The 20,108-nt window shown below is 45.2% G+C and overlaps 1 protein-coding gene across 1 annotated transcript in view; it reads left to right on the forward strand.

The window, feature by feature from the left end:
* The first annotated feature begins 13,574 nt into the window (after positions 1-13,574).
* LOC120018327 (numb-like protein) overlaps positions 13,575-20,108 on the forward strand; it is a 41,545-nt gene continuing 35,011 nt past the window's right edge. Inside the window, exon 1 of the mRNA XM_038961461.1 lies at positions 13,575-13,636. Coding sequence (XP_038817389.1) covers positions 13,596-13,636 — 41 coding nt within the window. The 5' untranslated portion in view covers positions 13,575-13,595. The remainder of the gene's footprint in view (positions 13,637-20,108) is intronic.

Here is a 20,108-nt window from a genome sequence, read left to right on the forward strand (position 1 = left end):
AACGAGACTAAACAACTGGTCTGATCTCTCTCTGTCTCATAGCAACGAGACTAAACAACTGGTCTGATCTCTCTCTGTCTCATAGCAACGAGACTAAACAACTGGTCTGATCTCTCTTTGTCTCATAGCAACGAGACTAAACAACTGGTCTGATCTCTCTCTGTCTCATAGCAACGAGACTAAACAACTGGTCTGATCTCTCTCTGTCTCATAGCAACGAGACTAAACAACTGGTCTGATCTCTCTTTGTCTCATAGCAACGAGACTAAACAACTGGTCTGATCTCTCTCTCTCTCTCACTAGATGAGTGCTTTGACTGGCACATGCTCCTCTGCCCTGTTACAAGTGTACATAGACACTGACACACGGCAGCCCTGGTGTAGCCCACTAAATGCTTGAATCTCTGTTTATCTGCACCAATCAGGCCATTCGTTTGGGATCAATACCGTTTTTGTAGCCCGTCAAGGTCATTCAGGTACCAAGGCTCAAGTCTAAAACACCACCTACCAAACTGCAATCGATGTTGTTGAAGACAATTACCTCTACTCTTATAGGGTGCAGTGACAGTTCTGAACGAAACATTTTGACTGGGCTTTTTTTAAGTCGGCCTGTTTTTGCGTGGCACCAGATGTTCGTTGACGAGTCTGGCCCCGCTGGGCACAGACGTCAATTCAACATCTATTCCACGTTGGTTCAACGTAGTTTAATAGAAATGACTTAGAAACAACGTTGATTCAACCAGTGTGTGCCCAGTGGTGCTTTTCTGCACGAACACTCTCCGTTAAATGTAGGATTGGCTAGGGGATGTGACTGGCTGCCTGTCTTTAGGCTGCTGCTGCCGGGAGTCCCGCTGTTCTCATTGCCCTAGAAAATTCTGCAAGCTTTTCTCTCAGCTTCCAGTGAGAGCACCCGCCTGTAGACAGACAGTGGAGGGAGACAGAGTCACAGAGACATGCTGACTTAAAAGCTTATCGATCTCTCAGAGCTAGCCTGACTCCACTCTCTCCAACTCCACTGTCTGATCTCCCAGTGGGTCACTACAACAGACTGCCCACCCGTCCAGGGTGAAAGCATTCCTGGCTGCCTCGCATCGCATGTGTGGGTTCACTTGGGGCCAAGGGACACAGGCGAAGAGGGACCTGGCTTTATGGTATTTTTTGGCACGTGGGGGTGATTGTATGGGGCTCACTCAGCCTCCTTTGTGTCCCCCTCCTGTCTGGTCCCGTACCCCACCTCCACCCCCCACCACCCGGCAGCTGTCCCCCCTCCATTAACATGACAAAGTGGCGTGGTTCTGTTCCCCACCAGGGACGCTGCTAGCTGTCATGGTGGGGCCATTTGGGCCAGCCCAGCCCTGCTGTGGGCCATCTGTGTTTGGCCTCTACTCTTACTCTCTCCTCTCCTACTGTGAGTCACTCAGAGCAGGGCAGGGTGTGACAGACAGTCAGACCACTGCGGCCTCCTAGAATACCATGAGGTAATTCACATTACACCCAATCAGAGCGCGACAAAGTTAAACATGACATTGTCACTCCAACTACAGCCTTAGAGGGGCGGTGTAAGAATGTGAGTGTCGTTTTTAAACCAGAGCCGCATGAGGTAATGGTATGGCCCAGACAGACACAGAGATACCCAGTCACCACTGCCTCTCCATCTTTCTACATTGAAGAGAGGCGTGTGGATGAGAAAGGTGGGGATGAGATGGGGAGGGAGAGGGAGGGACAGGAAGTCAGTCAAGTGATGTCATGAGTGAAACCTGTTGAGGAAGAAAGTGGAGGTTGTAGGAACTTGTCTTTTGGTAGCACTTTGTTTTCTTCTCACAAGTCTCTTGCGGTCAGTTAACTGCTTTAGGGGATGTTGTGAAATATATGTTCTGGATGTTTCCATACTGAATGTGATGCATAGGAAATATCCTGGGGCTTGAAAGCCACACACCTTCCTCTCTGCTGAAATAGAATGTTGTCATATATTTCTACACTGTTATTGATATGTACTCTTATTTCCCAGCACCGTGTAGCAGTTAGTTCATCCCGTGACTAACTCGTATGCATCCCTAGTGATCTCACTATGTGCCTCTAGGACGGTTCAGCCTATCATATCCCAGGATTAGATTCACACACCCTCAGTAATACACCCGTTGCTTGACCCTGCGATGTTATTTCTCAGTCCTGGATGTAAATGTGGTTCTCGGCCGGCAGTGGAAATCTTTAATTAAAAGTGAACGCTGTTCTCTGAGGAGACCCTAATCATAGAAAAAGGAGTACTAGGATTACTTCACTGATATTTTCCCTGACCCGGTCTGTAATACCAACTTGCCCCGTAGCACTCACATATATAGCCATTAAATGCTTTGAAAGGCTGGTATTGGCTCACATCAACACCATCATCCCAGACAGCCTGGACCCACTCCAATTCTCATACTGCCCCAACAGATGACACAATCGCTATTGCGCTCCACACGGCCCTCACCCACCTGGACAAGAGGAACACCTATGTAAGAATGGTGTTCATTGACTACAGCTCAGGCATTCAACACCATAGTCCCCTCAAAGCTCATCACCAAGCTCAGGACCCTGGAACTGAACACCTCCCTGTAACGGTTTTCTTCCATAGGTGAAGGAGAGGACCAAAATGCAGCGCGGCTAGTGTTCAACATGTTTAATTAGACGAATAAACAGTAACACTAATACAAGTAACAAAATAACAAATGTGAAAACCGAGACAGCCCTATCTGGTGCAGACAAAACACAGAGACAGGAAACAATCACCCACAAAATCCCAACACAAAACAAGCCTCCTATATATGATTCTCAATCAGGGACAACGATTGACAGCTGCCTCTGATTGAGAACCATATTAGGCTGGACACAGAAACAGACAAACTAGACACACAACATAGAATTCCCACCCAGCTCACGTCCTGACCAACACTAAACAAGCAAAACACATAAGAACTCTGGTCAGGACGTTACACTCCCTCTGCAACTGGATCCTGGACTTCCTGACAGACCGCCTCCTGGCGGTGAGGGTAGGCAACAACATATCCGCAACACTGACCCTCTACATGGGGGCCCCTCAGAGGTGTGTGCTTAGTCCCCTTCTGTACTCCCTGTTCACCCATGAATGCGTGGTCACGCAAGACTCCAACACATGTTTGATGACGACACGAAAGTGGTAGGACTGATCACTGATGACGATGAGACAGCCTATAGGTAGGAGGTCAGAGACCTGACAGTGTGGTGCCAGGACAACAACCTCTCCTTCAACGTCAGCAAGACAAATAAGCTGATCGTGGTTTACAGGAAACGGAGGGACAAGCACATCCCCATCCACATCCCCATCCACATCAATGGGGCTGCAGTGGAACGGGTTGAGAGCTTCAAGTTCCTCTGTGTCGACATCACTAAGGAATTAACATGGTCCACACACACTCACACAGTTGTGAAGAGGGCACAACAGCGCTTCTTCCGCTTCAGGAGGCTGAAAAGCTTTGGCATGGGCACTCAGATCCTCAACATTCTTCACCATTGCTGCACCATTGAGGGCATCTTGACTGTCTGCATCCCCGCTTGGTACGGCAACTGCAAGGCCCTCAACTCTACAATGGGTGGTGAGCACATCCCTGTACATCACTGGGGCCGAGCTCGCTGCTATCCAGGACCTCTATACCAGGCGGTGTCAGAGGAAGGCTGCAAAAATTGTCAGACTCCAGTCTCCCAATCCATAGACTGTTCTCTCTGCTACCGCATGGCAAATAGTACCAGTGCACCAAGTCTGGAACCAACAGGACCCTGAACAGCCTCTATCCCCAAGCCATAAGACCGCTAAACAAGACTGCTAAATAGCTGATCAAATGGCTACCCGGGCGACCTGCATTGACCTTTTTTTTTTGCACTAACTCTCTTGCACTCACTCTATGCACACACACTGGACTCTTACCGACACACTCACACATATTTACACTGACACCCCAGCACACACACACACACACACACACACACACACACACACACACACACACACACACACACACACACACACACACACACACACACACACACACACACACACACACACACACACACACACACACACACACACACTATGTTTCTCAGAGTTGTGGCTGCACAAGGACATGGATAATATACATCTAGCTGTGTTTTCCATGCACCGTCAAGACCTTACGGCAGCGCCGTGTAAGGGTGTGTCTTTGTTAACATCAGCTGGTGCGCAATCTGTAATATTAAGGAAGTCTCAAGGTTCTGCACGCCTGAGTTAAGCCAAATAGTTTTCATCTATATTTTGCAGGCTATCTGCATTGACCCTTTTTGCGCTAACTTGTTGTTTACGAAGCATGTGACGAATAACATTTTGATTTCACACACACACACACACACACACACACACACACACACACACACACACACACACACACACACACACACACACACACACACACACACACAATATGCAAACATGCATACTGATGCAACGCCATACACACATACAGTGCCTTCGGAAAGTATTCAGACCCCTTGAATTTTTCAAAATTTTGTTACTTTACAGCTTTATTCTAAAATATATATATTTTTCTCATTAATCTACACACCAGTAGTCCCCAAACTTTTTATAGTCCCGTACCCCTTCATACATTCAACCTCCAGCTGTGTACTCCCTCTAGCACCAGGGTCAGCGCACTCTCAAATGTTGTTTTTTGCCATCATTGTAAGCCTGCCACACACACACACACTATACGATACATTTATTAAACATAAGAATGAGTGTGAGTTTTTGTCACAACCCGGTTCATGGGAAGTGACAAAGAGCTCTTATAGGTCCAGGGCACAAATAATAATATAATAATAATCAATAATTTTGCTCTTTATTTAACCATCTTACATATAAAACCTTATTTGTTCATCAAAAATGGTGAATAACTCACCACAGGTTAATGAGAAGGGTGTGCTTGAAAGGATGCACATAACTCTGCAATGTTGGGTTGTATTGGAGAGAGTCTCAGTCTTAAATCATTTTCCTCACATAGTCTGTGCCAGTATTTAGTTTTCATGCTAGTGAAGGCCGAGAATTCACTCTCACATAGGTACGTGGTTGCAAAGGGCATCAGTGTCTTAACAGCGCGATTTGCCAAGGCAGGATACTCTGAGCGCAGCCCTATCCAGAAATATGGCAGTGACTTCTGATTAAATTCAATTTTCTCAGAACCGCTTGTTGAAATTTCGATGAGGCTCTCTTGTTGAGATATCGGTAAGTGGACTGGAGGCAGGGCATGAAAGGGATAATGTATCCAGTTGTTTGTGTCGTCTGTTTCAGAAAAGTACCTGCATTATTGCGCATCCAGCTCACTCAGGTACTTCGCTATATCACATTTGACATTGTCCGTAAGCTTGAGTTCATTTGCACACAAAAAAATCATACAATGATGGAAAGACCTGTGTGTTGTCCTTAATGCAGACAGAAAAGAGCTCCAACTTCTTAATTATAGCCTCAATTTTGTTCCGCACATTAAATATAGTTGCAGAGAGTACCTGTAATCCTAGATTCAGATCATTCAGGCAAGTTTCAATACTTTGCCCCTTGATAACCAGTGCACTTCTGTATGTTGTAAAAGCGTTACATGGTCGCTACCCATATCATTGCATAATGCAGAAAATTGCTGAGAGTTCAGGGGCCTTGCTTTAACAAAGTTAAACATTTTCACTGTAGTGTACAAAACATATTTTAAGTTGTCAGGCATTCCCTTGGCAGCAAGAGCCTCTCGGTGGATGCTGCAGTGTACCCAAGTGGCATCGGGAGCAACTGCTTGCACGCGCGTTACCACTCCACTATGTCTCCCTGTCATGGCTTTTGCGCCTTCAGTACAGATACCAACACATCTTGACCACCAAAGTCCATTTGATGTCACAAAGCTGTCCAGTACTTTAAAAATATCCTCTCATGTTGTCCTAGTTTCCAGTGGTTTGCAGAAGAGGAAGTCTTCCTTAATTGACCACCCATAAATGTAACGGACATATACCAGGAGCTGTGCCAGGCCCGCCACGTCTGTTGACTCATCCAGCTGTAACGCATATAATTCACTGGCTTGTATGGAAAGCAGGTATTGTTTCAAAACATCTCCTGCCATGTCACTGATGCATCGTGAAACAGTGTTGTTTGATGAAGGCATTGTCCCAGCCATATCCACGGCAGCAGGAAGAATTAAGTCCTCCACAATAGTATGGGGCTTGCCTGTCCTAGCCACTCAGTAGCTCACCATATAAGAGGTTCTAGCCCCTTCTTATTAATGGTATCTGTTGCTTTTATACATGTCTTACTACTCGAAAGTCGTCTTTATTCTCGCTCAGAAAACTCCTGTGGCTTATTTTTCGAATTGTCACATTTCGTTTGTAAATGTCTGCGCAAGAGTGAAGGTTTCCCGCGAGAGAGTAATGATTCATGTGATTGGATATACAATTATTTGACTAGGCTACCTGTATTTGCCATTGTGTTGTTATTTCGCTGAGCACTAGATGGTTTAATTGTATTTTTGGCAGTGAAACGAGGCGTACCCCCGACGGCATTGCCCCTACCCCAGTTTGGGAATAGCTGCTACACACAATACCCCATAATGACAAAGAAAAACGGGTTTTTAGAAATGTTTGCAAATGTGTGTGTTTGGCTGTGTGTGGGAGGGAAAGGGTTTTCAGCATCCTATTGCTTTGTCTCTCAGTCCCTGTTTCTGTTTCTCTCATTCCCCTCTCTCTCTCTCTCTCTCTCTCTCTCTCTCTCTCGCTCTGCTCTGATCCCGCTCAGGAATAGGTCTTGTTGCTGTAAACACTGGCACATTTCCTCTTCAGCACAAGGTTGTGCTTGCGTTCTGTTTTTTTCCCTCTCATCTCATCTCAAGTGTAAGCAGCGCCAACTTCATCAGAGAGGAGTAAAGTCCCAGAAGGCTGAGGGAATTAGGAGACGAGAGAGAGAGAGAGAGAGAGCGAGAGAGAGAGACAGAGAATCACACACTGCACGACTAGGAAAAACACAGGAGGACGAGGGCAGGAAGGCTAAAGATAATCGAGTAGAAAGGTGTACAGGAGACACGTTGGGACTGAAAGAGGCGACAGATAGGGCGGTACTCTGTTACTACGACAAGCAATCAGAGGGTAGCCAAACACTCCAGTCCTCAGGTGCTGAAAACAGGCCTGACAGAGAACTCAACGTAGGCTGAGGGCTCCCCTCCATGGCTATTACTCTGAAAACTGTACCATGGTCAGTATTCCAGCCGTCTGCAATGACCTGCCTTGTGGACACAATTAGAGGTTGAGTGGCCCACGTGTAATAGCTATAGTGTGTGTGTGTGTGTGCGTGCGTGAGTGCGTGCGTGCGTGCGTGCGTGCGTGCGTGCGTGCGTGCGTGCGTGCGTGCGTGCGTGCGTGCGTGTGTGTGTGTGTGTGTGTGTGTGCGCAGAGCACTGGTGTTGCATATCAGGTCTCAGGCTCACTGCTGCCCCTTTGTTAGCCCACCAGACATGTGACCCAATTCAGTCTGCCTGCTCCCTCTACACACACATACATGCACACACACACACACACACACACACACACACACACACACACACACACACACACACACACACACACACACACACACACACACACACACACACACACACACACACACACACACACACACACACACAAACACACCCTGGAGAGAGGAAAGCCATCGATCCTCTCTCTCTCAGGCAATTTACAGGCGAGAGCCACAGTTTATTTACCAGACAGTAAAAAAGAGAGGCTGGAGCATTTCCTTCATGGTTGGTTGGTGCCGTTAAATAGGCTGCATTCTGAATGTTTTGGGATGCCGCAAGGAGGTACACACACATACTCACACATTTCTCTATCCTCCATAGTTTTTTTTACCAGATTGGTGACAATGTGTCTTTGTAGTGGGGAACAGAACAGGCTTTTGGTTGTAAAGGGAGAGAGAGCGGGAGAGAGAGAGAGAGGGAGAGGGAGAGGGAGAGAGAGCGATAGGCATTGAACAGAGCCACACATCGATCCCAGTGCTTTTTAGATGAGTGTCTGGACTTGGCTCTGGCCAGCACTGGACCGGACAGTGGGGCTGTGTCCCGAAGCTCAGAAGATGATTGGACAGGAGGAGAGTCACGAGTTATTTACTTCTGTGGGCTTAGCTGATTGGTATCTGATTTGCGACAATCGTTAGGAATGTTGAGCTGTATCTCATACAGTGTGGCAAACAGGAATTTCAGATCAAACCATTCCCAGACAATTGATACACACACTTGACATGAGCCTGGTTGAAAGCACACTTACACTGGAGCTCATCCATGCACATAATGTTTGAATCATAGTAGCACAGCAACACAAGTCAACTGCAAACATAGTTACTTTCAAACTGGCCCAGTGTATCTTTAGTGTACTCTGTTCATATACTCCTAACAGTAGAGTGCATTTGAGTATGGAAGTACTTTGTGTGCACACACACACACACACACACACACACACACACACACACACACACACACACACACACACACACACACACACACACACACACACACACACACACACACACACACACACACACACACACACACACACACTTGCTGTTGAGGTTTGGGAAATGCCTGCGGCTTGTGGTATGTTTCAGGAAATGACATCATCCAGCAGCAGTTGGTGCAGGTTTCTAATTTCCATCCCAAACCCATGGAAATAGTTTGTCTGTTTGGGCTTGCCATAATATTAGAAGAATCGTGTGCAATAAAGATGAATACAAAAAGAAAACACAGGGCTATATTGTTGTCATAGACTGTGTATAGAATGAGAACCAAAGTTTGTCTAAAATTTGGAAGGAGAGTAGGAAAAAGAGGATTATACAAGGAGGGGGAGAGTTGTGAGAAGAGATGAGGAATCGCTGACATGGATAGAAAAAGGGAAAGAGAGGAAAAGAGATGCCTATAAGAGAGAGAACAGGACAACTATGTACATACAATAAAAATAACTGACACAGAGTTTGAGAATGGAGAGATGAGATGAGCACTTTTGGAAAACTATATATATATGTGAGTCTGACTTGAATTTGTACAAGTGTCACGGTCTACCTTGAGAATATGTAAGTTATTGAATTTGCAGCGAAGTTTCTGTCTAGCCTATATTGTGCCAGTATATGCTTGGGGGGTTTGCCTGTGTGCATAGATTATTTCAACGTGGAAATGTGGGTAATATTTGGTTGAGACATTGATCAATAAGATTTCAACCTTTATTCGCTCAGTTAAAAAGACAGCCAGAAGTTGGTAGAATTCCTAATGTGTTCTCTCTGTGCTTTCAACCATGAAAGCACAACCAAATTCCAATAGAAGAACAACGTGACATTTTTGGTTTAGTTGTCATCTAATTGTGTTATAACTTCGCTTTCAACCGTTTAAAAGCACAGCAAAGTACACATGGGAATACGGTGTCAGACATTTTGTATTTATGCAACAACAATGTGCTATCACTGTGCTTTATCTAATAGCACAACCAAATGACCTGGATTGCAGTTGAGATGACATGAAAAGTGCCAAAGTGATCAACGCTGTTCAAGATTCTGTGCAGATTATTCTAGACATATTGTGAAGATCTCTACAGACCTGCGACCTTAGCATGATATCTTGAACCTGCACGCGTTCTAGGATTACATATGAAGACATTTATAGTTACATAACCTCAACATGTTGCCATAGATGTGTTTCTCATTTGAAGGTTAAGTAAATACTGTTCCATTAGTTTGTAATGATACTTCATGTATTGTAAAAGTGATATTGATTGTGTTTGGTTGTCAACGCAACGGAATATCAACATTTGAAGGAGATGTCTCTTTTGTGCCACTGAGTCTGGCTTTAATTCCATGTCTACAGATTAAAAATGGATATGTTGGATTCATGTCTCCATCTCAACCAAAAATCGAAAGTGCATTTAAAGTTTGATTTGATATAGTCCTATTCTTTAACTTAGATGTTTGGTTGAGATGGAGACATGAATCCAACATATTCATTAACAATTGAAGATTACATTTGAAATCAATCAAAGCTTGAAACCCTAGGACTGTATTGTCTATTTTTTGTTGAACCCTGGGTTAAATTGAAACAATAGCTGTTAATGACTCATCAATATTTAGGCCGATGTTGGATTTGCTGGTACATGACGTAGAAAAGATGGTTCCATTTCATTTGCTTTGTTAAATCTACCCTTTGGAATGCATTTGATAGCAACAGTGAATCTAGTTATAGTAAGAAATATTTTGCTAATCCTTCTCACGATAGCGCATTGCTATTAGTCAGTGACAAATATGGAAGTTAAGTAGGACTGGACTTGGTTAAAACCCTGGATGGGAGATCAAATGGACTGCTGTACATGAATCAATTCTCCAGTAGGAGGTGCTGCCCAGCTTATTTTTTATTTGTTTTGATAGTGGATATAATGTTGGAGATCTGACATTGTTTCAAAGGTACAAATTCAACATATTTTATAAAAGGTTTGTCTATGTTAAAAATTGGTTACCATGATAACATAATCCTGTGGTAAAAATGACACCCTCAAAACAACAGTTGATGAATTGTTTTCAAATCCAATGCATTTTCCATGTAGATTCCACGTCACTATTTTTGACAAATGATGTTAAAACAACGTTGATTCAACAAGTTTGTGCAGAGTGGGATGTGTATTGTGGGTTTGCATGGTAGTGCATGTGAGTCTGTAATGTTTTTTTCACAAGCACAAATGATTTAGTATCGAGCGTTTGTACAGCACAGGGGTTGGTGGCACCTTAATTGGGGAGGACGGGATCATGATAATGGATGGAGCGGACCGCGTGGAATTGTATCAAATCATCAAACAGACATTATTATGAGCCGTCCTCCCGTCAGCAGCCTTGTACAGGTAGGCTATTTGATCGGAATTGTTTCGACTGTTCGTGAGTGCGTGTTCGCATGCGAGCGATTGCGCGTGCGTGTCTGTTCATGGACATGAAAGAATATGTCTACCACCGCAGGTCCTGTGCTTACTCTAGCATAGTTAAACATCAGTAAAACATTAGAGTTTACAAGTTGCTCCACCACACATAAACACGTAGCATTGAGGCCACTCAAAAGTGGAACATCAGAGCACACACACACACACAGCTTTGTTTTCGTGAATTTTTGGTGAGTAAAAATGTGTTTCCATTCAAAATCCTATTTTCCATAACCCTTAACCGAACCTTAACCCTAATCTAACCTCTAACGCTAAACCTAACTCTTAAACCTAACCCTAACCTTAAACCCAAACCCTAAACCTTTCAAATTTGTATTGTTTTCCTACCTTGTCAGAACGTTCTGGTGACTTGTCAGGACATTGTGGTCTTGATAATGTAGGAAAACATGTACACACACACACACACACACACACACACACACACACACACACACACACACACACACACACACACACACACACACACACACACACACACACACACACACACACACACACACACACACACACACCAAGCCAGCTCTACTGGTGGGCCCTCATTTGGGTCATGAGAAATTCAATTAACATCACCGAGCAATCAATGTTCACAGTGCCTAGGGCTCAGCACACCACCCCACAACACCCCACACCACCCCACACCACCCCACCCCACACCACCACACACCACCCCACCCCACACCACACCACCCCACACCACCCCACACCACCCCACACCACACCACACCACCCCACACCACCCCACCCCACACCACACCACCCCACACCACACCACCCCACCCCACACCACCCCACCACACCACCCCACACCACACCACCCCACACCACCCCACCCCACACCACCCCACACCACACCACCCCACCCCACACCACACCACACCACACCACACCACCCCACCCCACCCCACACCACACCACACCACACCACCCCACACCACACCACACCACCCCACACCACACTACACTACACCAGGCTGCATTGCTATTTCTGTTGGGGTAAAACCTTTACTCCAGGGGTAGACAACTAGATTCAGCCGCAAGATGATTTTTGTCGGAACATAATTATAATATTTTTTACACTGCAAATTGACCACAACTAAGCCCAAAAATAGATTTATTTGAAAATAAGAATCATTATATACCTTGATTACATTGAGACACGATCACATATGTCTCTTTTTTATTTTTTTATAATATAATATATATTTTAAATTATCACTCACAGACCGGTTTTGGCCCGCGGGCCGCCGGTTGCCTGCTCTTGTCTTCTCCATGATCCCGTGGGAAAACAGAACAACAACACAGTTGGAAAACCATAAAGATCCTGTATTCTAAGTCCTAATTTAAATGCAATCCACAGGGGAAGATTACTCATAGTTTCGTTTAGGTGTGCACTCTAGTTAGCTCAATAGAAAGATAATGACTATATTCTAATTCTATGTGTAATCAACAGCAAGAACAGGGCTCTGGTGAGTGGTGAACAGCAGAGCTAGTGTTACCATGGGAATGATTAGGGTGTGATGGTGATGTTAAAACACTGGTTGATTAAATTCTTTGGAAGCCATTTTTGTTATGTAAGGAGGAATCTGAGCAGTATGTGTTCCCATCCAGCCTGTGAGGTCATTGTGTTCAATAACTATACCATTAATAGGCTTATGGGAGAGCTCAGCCCATCTCTGTACGCTTTGCCTACAGTGAATTATCAACCTAATCTCTCTATATTACACAACACAGATGGACACACCTTCTTTCTAACTGTCTCCCATTTTGTGAAGCTATCTCTCTTTCTTTGTCCTCCTCTCACGCACTGTCTATTTTTATAGGTCTAGCTATCTCTCCCTCCCTCTTTCTCTCCCTTCATCTCTCCAGCTGAGAGTGTACAAAAGCTGAGAGCGAGTGTTGCTTCCTTGTCTTTGGAGCAGTATAGTGCTTAGTGAATGAGTGGCTCCCAGGCAGAGGTGAACGTGTGACCAGGCAGGCTGCAGGCACAGAAAACCCCCCCATCCCAGACCCCTGCCTACAGCCTTCAGCCTCACTGGCTATCACAGATGGACGGATGAAACTGTGTCACCGCTAGCCTAATCACCTCTCCGCTCCTCCCCCTCTCACTCTTTCCTCTCTCATCCTCTCTCATTCTCATCCTCTCTGTGTCTCTCTGTCTGTCCTCTTCATCCTCCCATCCTCTCGGACAGGTTTTGGAGAGGCTGAAGATGAACCGTCCCTCTCACAGGCAATTCAGACAGGAGTGTGTGTGTGTTAGAGACACACGCACACATTACACACACACAGCGACAGGGGTCTGTGTGAATGTGTCGGTTGCCTTCTCTCCAAGTTAATCTCTTAAGAAGAGGTGTGGTTCTCTCTCTCTCTCCCTCTCTCTCTCTCTCTCTGATCCCCAAGCAGATTTTCATCGCATGTTCTGTTAGTTTAATTCTCCTCCGCTGCTGCTGCCGCCGCTGCGAGTCTCAGGGCGTTCTCTTTTTCGCATTTTTGAACACCCATCATCATCATCATCTCTCCACTTCTTCTTCTACTGCTCTCTGCCTCTTCTTCTGCTTTCACTAGTCTGAGATGAGTTTGAGCGCTGAGATGGGGGAGGCCATCGAGCTAAGGTGAGTGTTTGTGGCTGGTGGGATTGGGGGGGGGGGGGGGGGTTACAGTAGGATAGGCTGATGTGTTGCAGTAGCTGTGAACACAGGTCAATAGCCTAGCTCTAGCGTGTCTGTAGTTAGCGATAGCATTAGCCTCGGTTATTATTGGCCATAGCCATTTCAGCAGCTGTCAAAACTGACGGGGCGTCTATTAGCTTATTCCGAGAGCTCATAGTCTTAGCAGCTCTATTAGCCCCCGCACCCATATGGAGCAGATTAGAGTCTCAATTGATATCCCAAAAGACCTAATATTTGTTTATGTGCCGCGTGTGCGACATTAAATGCTAAGGGATGTTTTCGTAGCAGAAAAGGATGAATCTTAGTCATCTTACCACCACAGAAGTAGAAGAAGAAGTAGCAGTAAAAGCCAAGTTAAGCAGACACAGGAGAAAAGTGGGACTGTTTTTCTCTTTTTGTTTGAGTGATTGGCAATGCAACACTTCTCTTATGTTGAGAAAAGGGAAATGTTTTTCACACGTTATTTCCTGCGGTGTGTGTTCGAGATGTGAGTGCTGTCTGCACACTTGCTCTTGTCTGAATGACTCCTTGTGGATTAGAGAGCCTGTGGCTGACGTCTAGCCTGGGTCTAGCCTGGGTCTAGCCTGGGCAGATAAGAGCATGTGAGAGGTCTTCACATGGCTGCCGTGTTTTTACATTAGTCCTGCTGTTTAGGGAGCCCCTACAAACACCCTGGACCAGCTGGACCGCCCACTGCAGCCATGCCCGCTCTCTCTCTCTCTGCCCGGCTCCAAGGGCACAGGGGGATTTAGGTGTTTTTGTTGTTCATCTCCATGTCTTGGAGCACACACACAGGCGTGTGTATCTCATCTTCACTCAGAGGCCCTTGGCTAAGAGCTTAGCCTGTGTTTGTGAAGAAAGGGAGGGACAGAGGAAAGAGGAGTGTGACTAAGCTATGAGGACACAGCTGTGTGTTTGGGAGGGACATTACATTTATCTTTATTTAACTAGTCAAGTCAGTTAAGAACAAATTCTTATTTACAATGACGGCTTAGGAACAGTGGGTTAACTGCCTTGTTCAGGGGTAGAACGACAGATTTTTACCTTGTCAGCTCGGGGATTCAATCTAGCAACCTTTCGGTTACTGTTCCAACGCTCTAACCACTAGGCTACCTGCCCCCCCTAACATTGGGAAGAGGGAGGGACATCAGACAATCTTGTTGTAGGATTTACTCCCACACAGATGATAAGTCAAAATGTTCTGATTTTGTAGCAGGTCTATGAGATGAGAAAAGGTGACATGGCACATAGGCTCTACTTGCACCATATGGCTCTGTGTCCCTGGCATAGAACGTCTTACCTTCACATTGCAAACATATAGCGTATTACCGTTACCCTTTAGCTTGTTATTCCCAAGCCTCAATGCTCCCTAACAGGTCTCACTGTGGTTGTATCCCAAATCAGCACCCTATTCCCTATGTTAGTGGTTCTCAATCCTGGTCCCGGGGACCCAAAGAGGTGCACATTTTTGTTTTTGCCCTAGCACTACACAGCTGATTCAAATCATCAACTCATAAAAAGGCTTTGATGTGTAGTGTAGTGCTGTGTAGTAGTGCTGTGTAGTGCTAGGGCAAAAACAAAAATGTGCACCCATTTCGGTCCCCAGAACCAGGATTGAGAACCAGTGCCCTATGTAGTGCACTACTTGGGACCTGGTCAAAAGTAGTGCACTACACAGGGAATAGGGTGGCATTTGGGACATGTCCATGTGTCTCTCTCAGTGATCATATCCGAAAGGCAGAGACAATACTGGATCATTGTTGGTCTCAAGTTGCTCCTGTCCTGTTTGATATTGATGTCCTTGATGATTCATCATTTTGAGATCACTTGGCAGAGATGCAGGTTGGGAAAGCAGGTTGATTTGTTGCCAGAAATTGAAATGACACTGCTTAGAAACTGCTGCTGTATCTTTACTGTAAACACATGACACTCCTTAGACACTGCTGCTGTATTTTTACTTTAAATACATGACACTCCTTAGACACTGCTGCTGTATTTTTACTTTAAATACATGACACTCCTTAGACACTGCTGCTGTATCGTTACTGTAAATACATGACATTCCTTAGACAATGCTGCTGTATATTTACTGTAAATACATGACACTCCTTAGACAATGCTGCTGTATATTTACTGTAAATACATGACACTCCATAGACACTGCTGCTGTATCTTTACTGTAAATACACGACACTCCTTAGACACTGCTGCTGTATTTTTACTGTAAATACATGACACTCCTTAGACAATGCTGCTGTATCTGTACTGCAAATGCATTCTGATAGATGCTTTGATAAATTTGGTTGGCACTACATAGTAATGACTGTAATAGGAAGTCAATTTGCTCTCTCCTAGTTAGCAGTATGTATGCTTGGTAGTACTGGTCTGGGTGAATGTATGTTTGAGAACTGGAAAGTCACTGCTATGGAAGCACTATGGAAATTCCAACTCGGTCTTGGCAGTTGGCACACTCACTCGACCCCTTCTTCGATGATGTGTATATATAATGGAAACAGAGAGCAGAAGATCCCACGCACGCACGCACACATGTCCACACACACACACACACACACACACACACACACACACACACACACACACACACACACACACACACACACACACACACACACACTGAAGCTCGACCCCATCCACATACACATGCAGACGGTTATTTTGTCCTGTAGCCTTATATGCTGACCAGACTGCACACGTTGATTTTGTCCACCCCACACCAGATGCGATCACGACACGCAGGTTGAAATATCAAAACAAACTCTGAACCAATTATATTCATTTGGGGACAGGTCAAAAAGCATGAAACATTTATGGCAATTTTACCTGAAATGCACAAGGTCCTCTACTCCGACAATTAATCCACAGATAAAACGGTAAACCGAATTTGTGTCTAGTCATCTCTCCTCCTTCCTTCAGGCTTCTTCTTCTTCTTCTTATTTTGGACTTAACATGGCGGTTGGCAAACAACTTTAGGTGCATTACCGCAACCGACTGGAGTGTGGCCCTAAGTTCATCTTTCAATCCCCCCGTGGGTATATACTCCTAAAAACCAATGAGGAGATAGGAGAGGCAGAACTTGCAGCGCGTTAAGCGTCACAAATAGAACCAATTTCTATTTTAGAGACTGGCCACGCAGACACGTGCGAGCAGTGTGGGTGCAATGATTGAATAACATGTATGTGTACATTTATGTTTGCAACGTTCGCGCAGAATAGCAAGACATTGTTTACTGTGCCATACATTACAATAGGATTCAGGAAGAGCTCTGAGCTGTAAATGTTACTAATCTTCTGGAGAGAAAAATGCTGCCTCTGCAGAAACAAGACAAATAGTGATAAGGCACATTTAATGCCTTTAAGCGTTATGACTTAATGCATTTAATATTTTTTTTTTTTTTGCGCCCTCCCTCACACTAGCTGTTTGCGCTTGAAATGTGTCTCCACGGCCATAAATAATAAATAACGTGACAACTTTAAAGATATTCCCATGACTGCGTTGTTAGGCGTGTTCAGTACTAATATGCTGTTCTATTAGTGGGTTTGTGGAACTACTTGCAGAGAGCCCCACCACCTCACCTGTTGTCGTGGTGATGCACCCTATTCATGTACTTTATATGCTGAGGAATCCCAGAGACCAGCAGAGCAGTGTGAGTGACAGGCAATCAGAGACCAGGGCAGAGCATCACTCATTATACTAACTGACTAACTCTCTGACCAGCCTGTGGTTCAGTCTAATTGAGTTTGGGCCTTGGACCTTCTCAGCAGTGGTCTTCCCAGAAGCCCCTCGGCCTGTGGCTTCTTCTTCCTAATTGCATTAGGGCCACATGAAGGACTGATGGAGTGTTTGTGTCATAGCCTATTTAAAGCTAATTATGTCTGTTGCCATGCCGAGGTACATCAACTATCTGACCACAATAACAGATGCCCTGTGTGTTCTGACCCCCACACCCGTCCGGTCATCAGAGGTGTAAAGTAGTTAAGTAAAAATATTTTAAAGTACTACTTAAGGAGTTTTTTGTGGTATCTGTACTTTACTTTACTATTAATATTTTTGACAACTTTTACTTTTACTTCACTACTTTCCTAAAGAAAATAATGTACTTTTTACTCCATAGATTTTCCCTGACACTCAAAAGTAGTCGTTACATTTTGCATGGCTAGCAGGACAGGAAAGTGGTCCAATTCAGGCACTTATCAAGAGAACATCCCTGGTCATCCCTACTGCCTCTGATCTTGCGGACTCACTAAACACAAATGCTTAATTTGTAAATTATGTCTGAGTGTTGGAGTGTGCCCCTGGCTATCCGTACATTTAAAAAACAAGAAAATGGTGCCATCTTGATTGTTTAATATAGGGAATTTGAAATGATTTATACTTATATACATTTTAGCAATTACATTTACTTTTGATACTTAAGTATATTTAAAACCAAATACTTTTAGACTTTTACTCAAGTAGTATTTTACTGGGTGACTTTCACTTTTACTTGAGTCATTTTCTATTAAGGTATCTTTACTTTTACTCAAGTATGACAATTGGGTCATACTTTTTCCACCACTGTGGGTCATCCGGGTCACCGCTGTCTGGAAATGTGGGTGGGGGGGGGGTAAGATTGTGTGTGTGTGTGTGTGTGTGTGTGTGTGTGTGTGTGTGTGTGTGTGTGTGTGTGTGTGTGTGTGTGTGTGTGTGTAGAGAGCAGATGTGTGTGTGTCTGTGTGTGTATGTGTGTGTGTGTGTGTGCGCACGCGCGCCGCGTGTGATGTGTTTGTGTTGTGTCAGAGGTTATGTATCAGTATAATCTACCTTACATCAGAGTCCACAGTCCTGGCTGTCACCCACACTGCCATCACAGCCTACACAAGGCATACATGGTCCACGTTACTGTGTTGGAGGGTGATTGTATTACGGCATGGCCTAAGTGACATGAATATAGATGTGGAATGACAGAGAGTGTCTGCTGGATGAACTATGAGAGGGAATGGGGAGAGAGACGGGGAAAGAGAGAGAGACAGGGAAAGAGAGAGAGACAGGGATGGAGAGAGAGACAGGGATGGAGAGAGAGACAGGGATGGAGATAGAGACAGGGATGGAGAGAGAGACAGGGAAGGAGAGAGAGACAGGGAAGGAGAGAGAGACAGGGAAGGAGAGAGAGACAGCGATGGAGAGAGAGACAGGGATGGAGAGAGAGACAGGGATGGAGAGAGAGACAGGGATGGAGAGAGAGACAGGGATGGAGAGAGAGACAGGGATGGAGAGAGAGACAGGGAAAGAGAGAGACAGGGAAAGAGACAGGGAAAGAGAGAGAGACCGGGAAAGAGAGAGAGACCGGGAAAGAGAGAGAGACCGGGAAAGAGAGAGAGACAGGGAAAGAGAGAGAGACAGGGAAAGAGAGAGAGACAGTGAAAGAGAGAAGGCTGGAAAGGTACTGTAGATAAGTGTGACGGTGGAATGATATATGGTCGCGATTGAGGAGAAACAATGTTTAGTTACACAATGATGGGTGAGAGAGTGGTGCTATGTGATGGATGGTGGTGCTACAGGCAGTAGTTAGCATAGTGACAGTAGTGGAGAGAGCTGGGTTATATTCATAACGACACACCCGCAAGCAATTTTTTTACGCAAAATGGAAATTTGCATTTCTTATTGGACAAGTTCAGGTATTCCCTCCCTGTTTCATCCTGTTTTCTTCCCTTTGGTGCCTAATGAATAGGACCCAGTGCTGGTGAACTGAGGATAAACCGGGTTGGTGGGGGGTAGAGAGGAGGCAGACAGGAAGTCTGTGCTGGTTAGAGAGAGTGTCAGTCCGTCAGGCTGAAGACTGCCTTTACACATGACAGCCTCTGTTCCAGCTGTCTCTCCACATCAGCTTTCACACACGCACACACACCCACCCACCCACACACGCACCAGCACACAGCCCACACTCATTATAATATGCATAACCATCCCGTTCCAGTACACAGTATAGGCCTTCATAGTGTACTGTAACCACCAGAGCATTACTGTTGTATTTGTTCAGTGTTACCAGTACAGACTACAGATGATGATCTATTAGCAGTGTTCCTCAACAGTTCTGTCTTGTCCTCTCCTCAGGGGTTTCTCTGTATCAAATGAACTATGGCTAATGTGACATCAGCAGGAAGGACCGCTGACCCCAGAGTTGCGTATCACTGGAATGAAGTGGGGCCGACCTCTTCTCCCAGGGTCAGACAGCAGTCAAAACACTGCTGCCCCCGTTTATGTGGGCTTGGTTCCGCTCCCTCATTCCACAACCACACACACACACACACAGAGAAGGGGTGGGGGGGGGGGGGGGGGGTTGGATATGTGGAATGGAGAGAGGGGGAAGCGGAAACAGACGGTTGTCGTGGGGACAAGCCGACTCTTTTCTTGCTCT

The sequence above is a fragment of the Salvelinus namaycush genome, chromosome 23 (genome assembly GCF_016432855.1).
Source record: "Salvelinus namaycush isolate Seneca chromosome 23, SaNama_1.0, whole genome shotgun sequence".
Taxonomy (NCBI): domain Eukaryota; kingdom Metazoa; phylum Chordata; class Actinopteri; order Salmoniformes; family Salmonidae; genus Salvelinus; species Salvelinus namaycush.